General features: G+C 44.0%; 1 protein-coding gene across 1 annotated transcript in view; it reads right to left on the bottom strand.

Annotated features, from left to right (window-relative positions):
- Positions 1-5,972: 5,972 nt before the first annotated feature.
- The window catches only part of Knstrn (kinetochore localized astrin (SPAG5) binding protein), a 16,430-nt gene continuing 5,699 nt past the window's right edge, over positions 5,973-16,703 (bottom strand). The window contains exons 5-9 of the mRNA XM_031371474.1: positions 16,014-16,119; positions 15,729-15,822; positions 11,502-11,557; positions 8,863-8,937; positions 5,973-6,600 (exon numbers count right to left, since the gene is read on the bottom strand). Of these exons, the coding sequence (XP_031227334.1) occupies positions 6,469-6,600; positions 8,863-8,937; positions 11,502-11,557; positions 15,729-15,822; positions 16,014-16,119 (463 nt within the window). The 3' untranslated portion in view covers positions 5,973-6,468. The remainder of the gene's footprint in view (positions 6,601-8,862; positions 8,938-11,501; positions 11,558-15,728; positions 15,823-16,013; positions 16,120-16,703) is intronic.

Below are 16,703 nucleotides of genomic sequence, written 5' to 3'. Positions count from 1 at the left end.
CTCATTACGGGTGGTTGTGAGCCACCATGTGGTTGCTGGGATTTGAACCCATGACCTTTGGAAGAGCAGTCGGTGCTCTTACCTGCTGAGCCATCTATCCAGTCCCCATTTCTTCAGATGTATTAGTCTTTAATAAACTCCAACTCTGCTTCATGCCAACTCGTCCTTTTTGTGTAAAGCTAAGGATCTGTTTTTATCTGATTACAGGAACCTCCTTCAGTTGCCTGGAGTGGTAGCATGGAGCCCTGTAATCCTTCACTGAAAGTGTCACTTGGCACAAACTAAATTTGTGTTCTTGGGCCACTGTCTCCTATACTTGCCCCCCAAATGAATCACCTTTTATTCCTTTAGAGGTGAGAGTTGCTTCTCAGGGACAGCGCCTCGACACAGAAGACACTAATCCCACTTAGCAGAAAAGTATACCCTGGGGAGCCCACTTGGACATTTTAAAAGCTATAGGAGAGCCTGGAAGGATGGCACAGTGGCTTAGAGTATGGGCTGCTCTTGCAGAAGACCTGAGCTCCATTCTCAGAACTCACATGGAGGCTCACAACTGTCTGTAGAAGTCTGGCTCACCTAAAGACACACTAAGATGGGAGGAGTAATTACCTCTTAGCAAGACTGTGGCCATTTACAGGGCCTTTCCTTCCCCTTCCTTTTTCAGATACTGACCAAAAGCTTGTATATTCTCTCCCTCTGGGCTTACTTACTCTTTCTCTGAATATGCACACCTTCCCCCCAAAGAAACTGCTTGCTGACTTTTATGCTGAACAGGCCACCTTTCTTGGCTCCTAACTAAAAAAACCTGGTTTCCTCCAGTTTCTCCCTGCTGAGATTTACAGCTTGTTTGTCTTGCTTTCTTTCAAACTGTAATAAGCTGTCCTTGAACTCCTTCCTTCCCTGTTATTGTTAACAAGAACCCCAAAGGGACTCTAATTTCCCAGGTAGAATGTAGTGATCATGAAGGACCATAAATAAAGAAGTTCTTGAGAGAACTCATGTAACCATCATTGAGGACCTTAGGCAAGTGCCTTCTGGTGGGCTCCATGTTAGTTCAGCAGAAATAGTGAATATTTAAAACTGTGTGTCTCTTGTGTGGTACTCCCGCAGGCTTAGATTTTTCTAAACCTACTTTGTTTAGGTTCTAGAACGCTTCAACCTCCTGTCTAGCCCATCGACCAGAGGTAAGGAAAGAAGGTTTAATAGGAAAAAAGGGTTGTGGACCTGTTAAGAAGTAGTTCTTTGGGGGTGATTACACTCTGCTGTCAAGACACCAGCAGTCCAGTCCAATAGCAAACACGAATCAGCAGCAGTGGCTCGATCCAGCAGAAACCATAAGGCTCAGCCAAATCAGCATGAGTCAGCAGAAGTGGCCAGAATCAGGTGGAAGACCATGAGAAGTTCTTTGACATGTTTCTATGAAGTGAAGACCAATGAAGCACAGTGAAGACCAGCGAACAGCAATGCCAGAGCGACCTCTCACTGTTCATGGGGTTCCACTTAGATTCTTTCTAAATATCACACCCATCTCGCGTGTCTGCTCAATCAAAACATCCCATGCCCTCTCATGTATTTGCTCAGCAAAACATCCTCTTGCAAGACAGCTTCCAGAAAAACATTACAATGCACAACTGAGTTTCCAAAGACACCAGAAATTTCTACTTCATGCTTCCATTCAGAAGAGCAACTTCCTGGGCCCCTTGGGCTGAAGCTCTCATGCCATGCCCTCCGTGTCGGTCAGAGCTGAGAGCCCAACCTTTCTAGACCATTTTGTTGCCTTCTTGTCCCCATTTGAGCAGAGCCATCTAAGCATTAACCATTTTAAACAACATTATTTCTGCTGAGCCAGCATGGAACTCTTCCGGTCTCACTTTGTTCATGATGCCTCGTGATGGTCATGAGGCAAGGTAGCCCCTTGGGGAGCTTTCTCCTTCCCAGTCCCTCCCACCCTGCCTCCACGTGTGTGTGTGTGTGTGTGGGGGGTCAGGATCATGGAAAGCCCCAAGGTGCTGTGAAGGTGGACTTGAGTATTCAGGGGTTAGGTTTGACAAGGACCTGAGCAGACACAAAGTGGAGTCAGGGCAAGATCAGGACAAAATGGCATTCCCTTGGTCACTTCAACCCTTTGAGAGCTTTAGATTTTATAAGGTCATGAGAACATGGCAACCAGACCAATGGTTTGAAAGCCTGTATACAGAGCTGGCATGTGTTTACAAGTGGAAGTCGGCAGCCTGAAGATTTTAATACACGAGTGCTCTGATCTATATAAAAAGACAATGCTGTTTGAGGTTTCCCTCAGGGGCTCCATTTCCATCCTGCAATTTAAATTGAGGCTAGGTTTGAGTGCGCAGAAAAACATCAGCTGTTTCTATTTTAAAGTCTGGGTCACTGATAGTCTAGGGGACTGTCTTAGTTACAGTTCTATTGCTGTGAGGAGACACCATGCATAAGGCAACTTATAAAAGAAAGCATTTAATTGAGGACTGCCTTACAGTCTCAGAGGGTGATTGGCAGCTGGTTGGTTGCATTGGTCCTTCAGAAAAGGTAGCCATCAACTATCTTCTTCAGGTCGACAGTTACAAGGTGTAACACACAGTATATTGTTAAACTGTCATATGTTGTTTAAGCTCACTGAAAAGTTGACTCTCAAGGTACAATTTGTCTCAGAGTGCCCTCCAAAACCTGTCCTAAGTCAGGGGGGTCCTCTGGCCTCCCTGACAGGGAGAACAACAAGCAGCACAAGCTGCCTTGTGCCCTTGAGAACAGCTAAATGGTGAACCACTTCAACAGTGGCTGCTATTGTTTATCCCATTGGATAGAAATGCCTGTCATGAGGATAGCTATGATGAAATGCATCAGATGAGCAGATGCAAGAGGCCTTCTGCTTGGACATCTCTCAAGTGGTAATTCCAGCATGATGGTTTTCACAGGGTGTCCTCGGTTGGCTGCTGACCTAACGACACTTTGCTGTCTACCTGCTACTTGCTATTTACTATTGTACTTTTGCTTAAAAGGTTCTACTTATTGTACTTATATATATATTGTGTGTGTGTATATATATATATATATATATGTATTGCATTTATACAATATATATATTGTACTTAATAAGTTCATTGACTCAAAATGAGAATCATGCTTATAGTAAGTAGATCACTTTCTAGACCATATGGAACATAAGATTTTTGGCTGTCTTTTTTTTTTAATCCCCTATGAGGTTTGTCTGAGAGCTTAGACAAAGGGCTTATAGATTAACAATGTATATACAGATAATCTTATCTTAATTTATATTAAGCCGCGTAGCTTGGATTCAACTCTCTTCTAACATGATGGTAAATGCATTGCTACTATGTCTTATGATACCAAAAAAGGAAATGAAATAAAGAGAACCAGCAAGTAGAAGAGAGAAGTGCTACAAGAATGTAAGAATAAGGATATTTTTGGTAAATAAGGATTTCTGAATGGTAAGACTTTATCCTAAAGATAAAGATCCTAGATTCTTCCAGAAAGGGAAAAATAAGACAAAGCTAGAAAGCCTACACATGTTACGAAATGTCTGAAAGTTATATAAGGTATGTAGTAGCTGAGACTTGGAGATGGCATATGAGTGACATTAAAATATCTAAATCAAAGTTCAGCACATTAGTGACATTGTTATTGAAATCAGTGGAGTTCTTGTATTGATTTCCTCTTGGTAACATTTACCAAATAATGTCTAGTAAAAACTGTTTAATCAATATAACTACTTGGGAAATTGAATCTTAATAAAACTGAGATTTAAAAGTGTTTGGTTATTATTAAAGTTTTATCAAAATGTTACACGTGCTGGCTGATTTTGTGTATCAACTTGACACAGTTAGAGTCATCAGAGAGGAAGGAGCTTCACTTGAGGAAATGTCTCCATGAGATCCAGCTGTAGAGCATTCTCTCAATTAGTGATCAATGGGGGAGGGCCCAGCCCATTGTGGGTGGTGCCATCCCTGGGCTGGTGGTCCTGGGTTCTATAAGAAGGCAGGTTGCTGGGCAGTGGTGGCGCATGCCTTTAATCCCAGCACTTGGGAGGCAGAGGCAGGCAGATTTCTGAGTTCGAGGCCAGCTTGGTCTACAGAGTGAGTTCAAGGCAGAGGCAGGAGGATCTCTGAGTTTGATGCCAGCCTATATGGGCAGAGGGATAAACGCTGGCAGCATCTTAGTGTTGTTATTTCTATGACTCATCACCCGTCTCGTATTTTGTAAGTATTCATCCTTCCTCACATGCCTAAGGCAATCTAGAATTGCATCTGACTGGCTGTAATAAAGTGCTGACAGGCAATAGCTGGGCAAGAAGTGGAAGGCAGATCTTCTGGGCAGAGAGAGGGATGCCGAGAGAATATTTAAAGACTCTTTAGGACATAATCAACAAGATGAGGTTGTTTTAGCAATTTTAGCCCTTTAAAGTTGGCTTGGGCAGAGTGTGTGTGTGTGTGTACAAAGGTATGGGAAGGTGGGCTAAAGAGATCCTTTGCAAGAATGGACTATGATACATAAGACAGCTCAGTGATGGTGGGTCACCTGCTCCCCTGTGGATCTTACTGCTGGTGTCCTTCAGTCACCTGCACACATGAACAGCAGCAACACAGTGCAGTCCATGAGACTGCATGACTGTCAACCCTCTCATATGAATTCTGCTAGCCAATCTGCTAGGACTTTATTTTAGAAGAATCACCTGTCAAAGGAGCAGACGTGTATCACAAAGTTAGCCAGAATGCAATGCTCTACAGGACTCCTCCTGGAGTCCCATTTTGTGTATGGTGAACCTATATAAAGTAGGTATGCTTCACCTACTGTGTGATGGTCCTTAGTTGTACCTTTTACATTAAAAAACCATCTTATTATACATTTGAAAAAGAAGGAAAGAAAGAAAGAAGTATGGGACATTACTCTGCCTCACTGGGGATGGAGGACTCTGGGCAGCCTTTGTGATTTTGAAGGATATATTAGGCAAGTTTGGTAAAGAAAAATAGAAAGCTCAAAACTAATGGGAGATAACCGAAGCAAGCACTGAGAATTTCAGTTAAGGAGGAGAACATGGTTGCACCTTTCATGACCCCAATGAGGAGGACCTGTTGCACGAGGTGCTGGGTTGGCTGTGACAGATAAACTGCAGGCATACAGACAGGACACAGGCAGCTGGCCACCAACATAGTGAATACAATATGGCATACACTGCTACTAATGTGGAAGAACCAATAATCCTGGAAGGCAAGAGGCCTTGCCACAGGCACAGAATTGATGGAGGGGAAATGCACTGGGTAAATCACCATACCTTGGATTTATGTCAGTATGCTCAACTCATAGATCTAGACAAAACGCCATTTAATCCTTCCTCCTTCTGTTGAGGCCTGCTCCTTTTAACACAACTGCAGCCATTTTGTATTCAGAGTCCATGTTACTCACAAGGTGAAATTAAATTCATAGTTATTAATCTGACACTGAAAAATGCTAATATGCCAAAACAATATGATTAAATCACTTGTACCTTTATCTCAATGTTCTGAAATTCCCCTGTTCACTGCCTGTCCACCATCTTTCTTACCTCACTCAGGACCAATCAGCTTAAAGGTTAGCTAGTAATACTTTGCCTAGTAAGTTCCCCTCCTTGCCCTTTAAGCTTTAACCCTGGTTTTTCCTATAAAGTCTACTCTGAGAGCAGACGGTGCCACAGTTAGCTCTTTCCTTCTTGTGGATCTGGCCGCCCAGTAGTACAAGTGTGCGTTCAATAACCTACTCTTGCTTAACTGAGATTGGCATACGTATGCTGTGGCAATTTCCTAATCCACAACATTTTCCTTGCTTTTTTGAGACAGGGTTTCTGCAGCTTAGGCTATCCTCTAACTCAAGGCAATCCTCCTGCCTCAGCCTCCCAAGTCCTATGAGTTTTGTAGACATGAGCCATCACACTGGGTTTAAAAGACTACTTTCATTCCTCAGTGTTAGTCAAAATATTAATATTCATAGAAATATTTATTTCAAAAGCTCCAGGTGTAGTTTCAGGTAGGTGTTACTTTCTATACCTCCACCCCATTTATTAAGACAAAAGACGTCAAGAGTTTCAAGTTCATGAACTTAGCTTAACCAGAGAGACAAAGGGGACAGCATGGCTCGCAGTGACTCCTGCACAGTGCACGTGCTGTGTGGACTTGCTTCCCACGCTTCCGAGGGAGGGTCTCTAGTCTCCAAGGCTGGCTTAGTACCTAGTTCTAAAAGTTGCTGCTCTCTCTGTTGCACAGGAAGTGGAGTCAAAATCCCAGGTTCCTCTCTCACGGGAGAGCTGAGCCATCTGAAGGTGGGGCAATCTGCTTAAAGGAGGAACGCCAGCATCAACTGCCCTTATCGGATCAACTGCTACAGTAGGTCTACCTAAGGGATGGTGAGTCCTTGAAGATACGCTAAGTGGCCTCTGCCGGGAGTCTGGCCGCCTGCCTTGCATTACATTTCTAAGAGCTTCTCCATTTCCTCCAGGACTATTGTGAAGTCACTGGCTTCATCCTGATGTAAGGTCTGCTGTTTCAGGAACTGGAGCCTTTCTTCTTCTTTCAATTTCAACGTCACCTTCAAGGCCTGAAAGGGAAATCATTCCAAAGGAAAACCTGTAAGAAAACTCTTACTCACAAGAAAGACAACACCTGGACCAGAACATGTACCTGTGCTACATAGAGAAGAACGGCCCCAATACTAGACAATATCTTATTCCCCACCTTGGACTTTATCTATTCTTGTTTCCGGGGAATTTTCCCACTCCTGTATTTAAATGGGAACAATGAAATCATCTGTCTCTCGCCCCACGATTTATCTGGCAATCTGAAGGAGTCCAAGAATCTCACCTTGTAGACCAGGCTTCAAACTTACCCCCACCGCCTCTGTGATAAAAGATATGCGCTGCCATGCCTGGCTTCTAAATTTTTTTTCTTGTTAATTTATGTGTGTGTATGGATATCCTCGGCTATCCATGGAGAGGAGGAAAACAAAAGGGCATGAGATCCCTCAAGCTGGAGTTAGGAAGTTATGAGCTGCAGGGAGCAGAACTTGGGACCTTGGCAGGAGCAGCAAGCACTCTCAGCCACTGACTGTCCCTCTAGCTCCACAATCTGGAGAGATTGCTCAGCTCTCAACTCTGGGCACACTACACAGTGGGAGTGGCCCAAGGGAGGTGTTAAGACTTTGCTCCTCTGGGCCTCGCAATGGTTTCATCCCCAGAAACCTTTCTAGGTCCTCAGGAACAAAAAGAATAATTTGTGGAGGAAAAGCATCTAAGAAAGAAATTGATTCAGTACAAAGTCTGGGAATTTAGTTAACAGTGACATGCCAGTGAGGACAGTGTGAGGTATTATCCCTAGGGGAACTGAATTTTCTATATTAGTTATATAGCTTTTCTATAAATCTATAAAATTATTTCAAAATAGTTCACTAAAAACAAACAAGTACACTGGGCCTGGTGCTATTGGCTGCCTTCTATGGCGCATGTAGGACTTACCCACCTAACCCCAAGCCCTGTAGCTGATTTTGTCCCTGCTGGGAGCCCAGGCCCTATACCCACACCTGACCTCAACCCTAGGCAGGCCCTTGCCCTCGATCCTTTTTGCCCACCTATGTGAATGATTCCATCAATCTGGATGTCAATGGTGGTGAGCTATGATGGGCTGTTTGCAGGGAGCCCAGACTAGAGTGTAGTCTCTGTCTTGGATTCTTCCAGAAGGGAAGGAGGGAGTTGACGCTTGACCTAGGTCTGATCAAGGAGTGTTCTTTAGGACATCCCTAGAGAGTTGATCCTTGATGCTCTATGGCTGCTGACCCCTGAGTCAGCCCCACCCACACAGGGAGCCCTGGCCATCTGATGTCCTCCCTCCCCATCTCTGCCCCCAACACAGGAATGCAGGAGCCATCCATTTCCTCTCACTCCATGGCGACTCTCCAGAAGCCCAGGCCTCAGGAGGTAGAACTGACTTGGGGGGCTTGGCTTCCTGGAGCTGCAACCATGATAGGGAGTGGGTCGGCTCTCAGCTCTACAGTTCTTGGAGGTAGGGGCAGTCAAAACAAACAAAGCCAACCAACCAACCAAGGAGCCAGGCATGGGGGCAGGTGAAATTGCTCAAAGGTGCCTGCCACCAAGCCTAATAACCTGAGTTTGAGTCCCATGCTCTGGGGCATGTATGCACCATGCACCCACATACATCCACACTAAAACATAAAGGCAGGGGAACTGGACACGTCTTTGCAGTTGACTACCCCTTGCTCTGTCAGACAACTAAAGTTCAGTTTTTAGTACTCATGTCAGGCACCTTACCAATGTCTGTAACTCTAGCTCCAGGGTATCAGAAGCCTTCTTATGTCTCCCATGGGTACCTACACATATGTGGCATACACTCACACAGACACATACACATAAGTAAAAATAAATGTTAAAAAAATTAAGTAAATAAAAAGCAAGCCAAGCATGGTGGCTTACCCCTATAATCCCCACAAAGAGGCTGAGGTAGGAGGATCATCCTGGGGCTACATAGCAAGAGCCTACTGGGGGACAGGGAAAAAGAAAATAAAAGAGGAAGGAAGGAAGGATAAACAAGAGATGGCTCAGCAGTTAAGTGGCTGTTCTTGCAAAGCAGACCCAGGTTCAGTTTGCAGTGCTTAACGTGGCAACACTGCCTGTAACTCACAACTGCCTGTAACTCAGCTCTAACCTCCATGGGCACTGTCTCTCACATTCTGTATGTATATACACTTATGCAAAATATACTCTAAAACGGAAAAATAGGAAGAACTATTCCCCCGAATCCATAAACTGTGGTGAAATGGCAGTGCTGCCTCGGATGTGTCTGCCCTTACCTGTAGCTCCTCCATCTGCTTCTTGGCAGTTTCATTGAAAATCTTCAGTTCATCTTTCAAAGTTTCTAGCAGCAGCTAAGAGTAAAGAATATACACAGTGTTGAGCTGGGTGTGGTGGCATAAGCCTTAGTCCCAACACTTGGAAGGCAGAGACAGATGGAGATCTGAGTTCAAAGCCAGGTTGGTCTACATAGTGTGTTCCAGGATGGTGGAGACTATGTAGTGAGACCCGATTTCAAAAGTAAGAGAGGGGTCAGGAGGAGATGTGCACACACACACACACACACACACACACACACACACACACACACACAGATAGATTAGACAGACAGACAGACAGACAGACAGACAGACAGACACACACACACACACACACACACAGGAATTAGATGGTGGCTATCATCCTTTCCGTTCATGACATACTCTGAGCGCTGACTGGAGAGCCAGATTCTTCGGAACTGTTCCTCTTTGTCACAGACTCTTTTATCTAGAGCGGTAATATTCTCTACATCTAATCCAATAACCCATCATTTATCCAGGCAGTCTCAATAGTCCAGTCCCAAGAAGCTTGCTTTCTAACTACAGGCTCTTTCCTTGAGGTTATCAAATTTATCAAATTTACTGTGTGCTCTGGACTGAGCAGACCTCAGGAGCAAAGTCAGAGGTGGCTCTCTCTTGGCTGTCCCTGTGATAACTGATTTTCCTTGGGGAGGAGATTAGACAAGTTGGGAAGCCTTTATGCCCCAAATAATCTATCTTTCTTTAGGGAAGGAACCAAAAGGAAATGATGAATTCAAACAGGCTTGGCTTTACAGAGTTCTTAGCAATGGAATAGGGAAGAAATTTGGTGAAGTGTAGAAGAGGGAAATCAGACAGTCTCTATACAAGCTCTGCCTGTCAAAAGTTTTTGTTGTGTACACACGTGTACATGTGTGGTGTGTTTCAAGGGCTGGCAGTCAACCTTAGATGTCAGGCATACTAGGTAAACCCTATACTCCTGAGCCATAGCCCCAGATTTCTATTATATGGGTCTCTCTCTCTCTCTCTCTGTGTGTGTGTGTGTGTTGCATATGCACACATACACGCAGTTACAAATTCATGTCAGAGATTGACATGAGATATCTTCTTTGCTTTCTACCTTTAAAAAAGCATTATTAGTAGTATTGTATACGCATGCATGGCATAGCACAAACGTAGAGCTCATGGAACAACTCTGGAGTGGGTTCTTTTCATCCACATTTCCCTTCCAGGGATCAAATTCAGATAGCAATGCTAGTATAGCAAGGACCTTAATCCACCAACCAGCCATCTTAAGCCTTCGGACCATCCTTTCCCTCCACCCTAAAACATTAAAACAAACATTTAATATGCGTGTAAACATACGTGTGCACGCATTATGAAGTGTATGTGGAGGAATTGGTTTTTTTTCCTTCCATCACATGGGTTCTGGGATCGAACTTGGTTGTGAGGCTTGCAACAAGGACTTCTTACCTACTGAGCTGTCTTGACAGCTTTCTACTATTTAAAAAACATTTATGTACTCACTTGTAGGGAAGCAGGTAATTTATACCACAATGTGGAGGTCAGAGGACGAAGTGAAGCACCCAGTTCAGGGATTGAACTCGGGTCATCAGGCTTGGTGGCAAGCCCCTTTACCTGCTCCTCCATTGCGCATGTCCATATCCACTTTAGTTTTTGAGGCAGGGTCCCTAAGTTAAGCAGCTGGTTAGGCTGGCTGGACAATGAGCTCCAGAGACCACCTGTTTCCTCTCCTCTACCACCCAGCTTTTACCTGGGTGCTGAGGATCTGACCTGAGGTCTTCATGCTTATGTGGCTGTTCCTCCCCCGAGCCCCATGCCGTGTTTTGTTTTAGTATGTTTTCAGTTCACATTCACTTATATCTACCTATAAGGATAAAAACTACCTTCCAAGTGAAATATGCTGTAAGTACACAGACCATCTCTGTCTTCTATTATCATGGACATCCAAAGGAGGCACCTTAGCATCTCTGCAAAGCACAAGCAGAGGTCTTGGATCCTGCTTGGGTAATGGGCCAGCCTGATTCCATCTTACAATTAAAAGCCATCTTGTTTCAAGGTCAAAATAAGTTCACTCCTGCTTTTTGTAAAACTTGGATTTGACCAGGTCTTGACTCATTTTCTGGAATTTGACATGTTCCACACCCTATACCCTAACCTCCACCCCTCCCTCCCCCCAATTAGATGTTGTGCCAAATAATTTCTGAAATGTTCAGCCAAGTTCCTATGTAACCAAAATTCCTTTGGAAATCCCCCGATCCTCAAAAACCCACTAGTCTTACAGTTTTTCGGGGCTATATAAACCCCACTGTCCATGCTCAATGATATTATCTTGAGCATTTGACCAAAGAATTTGAATGATGGTTTTTACTCTTTTTTTTTTTTTTTTTTTGGTTTTTCGAAACAGTGTTTCTCTGTGTAACCGTGGCTGTCCTGGAACTCACTCTGTAGACCAGGCTGGCCTCGAACTCAGAAATCCACCTGCCTCTGCCTCCCAAGTGCTGGGATTAAAGGCGTGTGCCACCACCGCCCAGCTGGTTTTTATTCTTAAAGGTGGGTTTAACACAGAGCCCCGGCTGAGGGTCTACCCTTGCTCTCACCATGGAATCCGTGTGGTCTGTGGTGGGTTCCTGCTTTGATGCCAGGGTTTCTCGGCCTAAAATGGATGGATACAACAAAGTGAGCCTCATGGGAGAAGACACTTTAAACCAGAGGAGAAATAGCCCTCCCTGGACAAATACATGTGTATTCCTGAGGGAAGCCTCTTCAGCGCCTGTTCCTGGAAGCTTTCCACTGAGCATGCCTCTCATGGCTGCCCTCAGAGCTGCGTTTTCTTCAGAGCTGTCTGTAGGGGCGGTTCTGATGCTAAGGTCCTGTTCCTTAATTGGTTCTTGATCTGTTAGTAAAGAAAGCCACGGGGCCAATTGCTGGGTGGAAGGGATAGGTGGGACTTCTGGGTCCCTGGAGGGGAAAAAAAAAAGATAGATGCAAGAGACGGGAGGGTTCGCCATGCTTTGTAATGAGAAGAACAAAGCAGCCATGTGAGGTCTGGGGAGGAGTTGGGGCCTGAGGCCAGCTGCTCCTATAGGTGGGTAGTCAGGGATGTTTAGCAGGGACTAAATGTATCTTGCCAATTAAAGTTTAGGGTGGATGGGAGGTACACAGATGTGAATATTGTTAAGGGCCTACTTGCTTTTCTAGATGAAAGATCATAGTGTCCAGCAATTGTGTCAAAGGCAAGTTGAAAAGGAACAACTGTCTGTATCTTTTATCCATGGATTCAAGGGAAGCTGGATGGGAGTTGGTAGCTCGCCCTTCCTAGAACTTAGGTGGGATAGTGAAAAGTTACACTCAACAGCTGTCTCTCTAGGTTTGAAAATGGCTAGAGTCTGTTGAGGGTTGGTCTTGTGTATTACATATTCAGATGCTGACTTTTGTGTTAAGCCCTGAATTTTCTCAGTGCTGGACAGTACTAGAAATAACTATATACTATATAGCAAATGCTACAGCTAGCTTTCATAAAAGTGATCGATGTCCCAATTTTTAGGGGACCCCCAAAAGGAAAACAATGCCTCAAATCAGCAGGAAGCAATTTTAAGAGTGATGTGCTCATTCCCAAGAGGTAGGGTGGATGGTTTCTGGTTGCTCAATGGATGATGGACATTTGTCATCATTTGATAGGGTAGTTATAAGTTGATTAGGGAGGTTAGATTTAGGGATTCCTTTTTCTTTCTTCTGTCCTTCTTTTTCCCCTATCTAGTAGTGGAGGGAAAAGGGGGGAGGGGGAGAAGGGATGAAAATAAAAAGCGGAATAGGAATAATAGGAATGAAGGCTAGATTACTAACTCTACTCTTAAACTATAGAGCTGTTACTAGCCAAAAATCTTACATTAGTATAGATCTTTGCATACTGATAAAAAATTTAAGGTTATATTTGTTTACATTAGTTGAGGTTTGGTCTGTTGTTATGCATTGTAATGCTAAATTCTGTACCCCAAGGTCTAGTTGCCTCAAGATGAGTGAATTCTTACATATGCCAGCTTCTGTTGTGCAAACTTTGCTCCTTAAATTAAAGCTACTGGTTGAGTAAAGATGCCTGTAGTTGGGCAGAAGAGAGTTAGGCATGGCTTCGGTTCCCAGGCTTGGGGTCTAAGGCTGAGACCATGAAAGAGAGAGGGGAAACGGAAGAAGGTGCCATGGGGTAGGTGGATCATCAGCTCATGGTCATGAGGGCCGGCCAGTTAGAGTGGCCCAGGCAGAACGTGGCAAATTATATTTTAGGATTATCGACAGAGAAGTAGACAAAATAGCTTAGAGGGTTGATATCTACCTAGCTCTAATGCTTTAAGGTTTATTATAAATATAAAAGTTTTGTCTTTTACTTGGGAACTAAATGATTAAAGGTGGGATTGAACTCCCTAAATAACATTTACTTCATCATACATTGGTATAGATCCCTGTATATTGATACAGATTAGGGTTACAGCATACTATGTATATGTTTCAACTCTTATTTAAGGTATTGTACTTATACAATGTTAAGATAGAAATGTTGCAGAATATTTGATCACACTGTGAATCCCAAGATAGTGTTGTTTACTGGAAAGGCCTACTTTTAGTTGTGGTGTGGTCTTGGGCTGGAATACAAACATGCCTATACCTTTAATCCCAAACATTCAAGGTCAAGTTAATTTGTAGAAGGAAGCACCCATGTTTGAAAGTGATGTTTAATTGAGTGGCAGACAAAGTGATGAATCAGAGATTTGATGGAATAGGTTATGCCCAACTCTCATGAGAAGAAAAAGGAAAGGGAAATTACTTGCAAGGAGACAGAGAGGAGGCAGCTTTACTGGGACAGTTGTACAGAGACAGGTTGCAGAGAGAGAGCGAGTGTGTGCGAGCTAGATACAGTTGAAGACAGAATGAGCCAGAGAATGACAAGGACCCAGAACGTTAGAACAGACTGTCAGAGTTAGTTTGAAGTCAAGCAGAGCAATTCAGGAGAAGGCAAAAGAAGCCAGATTGGATCAGTCAGGTTTGAGAAGAGTTTTGACCCAAAACAGTTGAGTTGACAAGCCAGCAAGAGTTCAGAAGGAATTAGAAAGGGTGAGCTTGTTCAGCAGTAACTCTCAGATGCTGAAAACATTCTAGTTCTTGATAAGATTGTATGGCGGCTAGAAGCCTCCAGGGCTAGGGAGAGTGGGCAGAGGTTAGCACACAGAGGCAATAATCTTCAGAGACAACTGTTACTCACTGGAGAATAAAAGTTGCTTTTACATAGATGGTCTTCAAAAACTTCAGAGATCCAGAGAATATGGCATTAAAAGATGTTTTATCATTTCAAGGCTTTTATGACAATGAGACAGGTCTATTCCTGGCAGCACCCCATTTCTATTTCAGGGAAGATGATAAGCATTAAAGAACCTCCTTATGGAGTTTGCTTCATATGTAGCAAGTTAGCTACTGGATAAGAAATAGCCCTTGCTTTAACTGCTGACAACATGCTGTTCAAACTGGACAAATGAGGCATAGGGAAGTTGACTGTTGAGCTTTGCCAAGGCAAAGGAAGCAGTTCTTTATATTTCCTGCTTCACAGGAGCAGAAGGATGAAGATGGATCGATAAGAGTCTATTCTTTGCTCTGCTTCTTTTTGGAGAAACTTTGTCTACAGGAAACACCTGTGCTGGTTTTCATTTTGTTTACAATACTCAAAACTACTTTAAAAATCAGGCCTTAAAAGTCATTCCCTTTGATAACTTTGATGGTTTGAATGAGAAAGGACCACATAGACTCATTATCTGAATGCTTAGTTACCCAAAATGGCACTATTTGAGAAGGATTAGGAGGTGTGTCCTTGTTGGAGGAAGTGTATCTTTGGAGTGCACTTTGAGGTTTCAAAAGCCCATGCCAAAGCAGAGTCTGTCTGTCTGTCTGTCTGTCTGTCTGTCTGTCCTTTCTTTTCCTCCCTCCAGATCAGGATGTATCTCTCAGCTTCTGTTCTGCTGCATGCCTGAATGTCACTATGCTTCCAGCCATGATGTGGTCTTAGCCTCTGAAACTAAGTAAGCTCCCAAAATTAAATGCTTCCTTTTATGAGTTGCCTCAGTCACAGCAATAGAACAGTGACTAAGATACTATCAGTGTATGCACACCTTACCAACAGTGGGCTATGAGTGGTATTCCCCTGCCTTTTAACTCCAGCACCTAGTAGGCTATAGCGCTAAGATCCAAAGTTCAAGGTCAGCTTGGGTTAGTTGAGGCTAGTTGTTTAAGTTGGTCTTCTATAGAAGTAGGTTCCAACAGATGTGCCGGTAAGCATGTGCAAGCAGTTGAAGAAGAGTGAGTCTTCCTTCTTCCAATGTCCCTATGTAGGCCTTCAGCTGAAGGTGTGGCCCAGATTAAGGTATGTACCACCATGCCTGTATCTAAAACTTTATTTGTCCCAGGCTGACCTTGAACTCAAGTTTCCTAGTTTCCTAGCCTTGCCTCAATTTCCTCAACTCAAGCTTGCCTCAGTTTCCTAGGATTAAAAGCATGTACTACCTTTCCTGGGCCTAAGATTTTCATGGCCACTATGCCTCATGATTTCTATGTCAAGATCCAGGTCAGAAACCTGTCTTCTAGCCTGAAGATCTGGATCAGAGGTGAGTCCTCCAATTCTGGAGTATAGTTCATTCCAGATGTAATCAAGTTGACAACCAAGAGTAGCCATCATAAGTCAGAACATTAAGAAACACTGAAAACTCTTTACGCTTGGCTAAGCAGCTCCTTCACTCACATGGCAAAGATCCCATGTTGCCAACATAGCCCTGTGTGCTGTCTCTTACCTGGGTTGAGACCTTTGCTCTCCAAAATTGCTAAGCAGTTATCCTGAAACTTCTCCAGTAGCTCCACTTTCTGTGTCAGGTCCTTCAGCTCTCCCTGTGGAGTGGCAAATGGACAAATCAGGAGCCGTCACACGAGTGGTAGGTCTTCTCTGCCTGTACTCTTAGTGAACCTCAGCAGGAGCTGGCTTCTCTTCTGTCTGCAGGGGTCACTTTGTTCACACCCAGCAGGAGTTCACCTGCATCACCAGAGGCAGCTGATGAGTAAGAACTGGGTGGGCGTCTCACCTGAGTCTCTGTCAGCTTCTGGTGTAACTGCTTGTTGACGGCCTCCAGTAACTCGTTTTTATCCTTTAGTTCCTCCTCCGATTTTTGCTTATTAGATGGTTTGTAGCTAAAATAAAAGTTGCAGTAATATGAATAGGGGCCAGGCTTAGGAGTACATGCTATTGTGCTGTTCAAATGGGTTCCAATCCTGACTTCCTGACTCGTGTGTTTGAACAAGCCACAAGAGAGACAAACAAGTGGACAGGGAGTGGAAGGTGGTTTAAATATGCTTGGCCCAGGGAATGGCACTATTAGATGTGTCCTTACTGGAGGAAGTGTGTCACTGTAAGAGTGGGCTTTGAGACCCTCCTAGCTGCCTGGAAGCCTGTCTTCTCCTGTTTGCCTTCAGCTCCTCTAGTGCCATGCCTGCCTAGACACTGCCAAGCTCCCACCTTGATGATAATAGACTAGGCCTCTGAACCTGTAAGCCAGCCCCAATTAAATGATGAGTTTGTCATGTTTGTCATATAAGAGTTGTCTCTGTCATGGTGTTTCTTCACAGCAATGAAACCCTAAGACACTGTCCATCATTGAAGGAAGTCAGGACAGAAACTCACATGGGGCAGGAACCTGTAGGCAGGAGCTGATGAAGAGGCCATGGAGGGATGCTACTTACTGACTTGCTACACATAGCTTGCTCTGCCTGCTTTC

The sequence above is a fragment of the Mastomys coucha genome, unplaced genomic scaffold (assembly GCF_008632895.1).
Source record: "Mastomys coucha isolate ucsf_1 unplaced genomic scaffold, UCSF_Mcou_1 pScaffold15, whole genome shotgun sequence".
Lineage (NCBI taxonomy): Eukaryota > Metazoa > Chordata > Mammalia > Rodentia > Muridae > Mastomys > Mastomys coucha.
The sequence above is the reverse complement of the archived record's forward strand: the minus strand, read 5'-3'. Positions and strand labels throughout refer to the sequence as shown.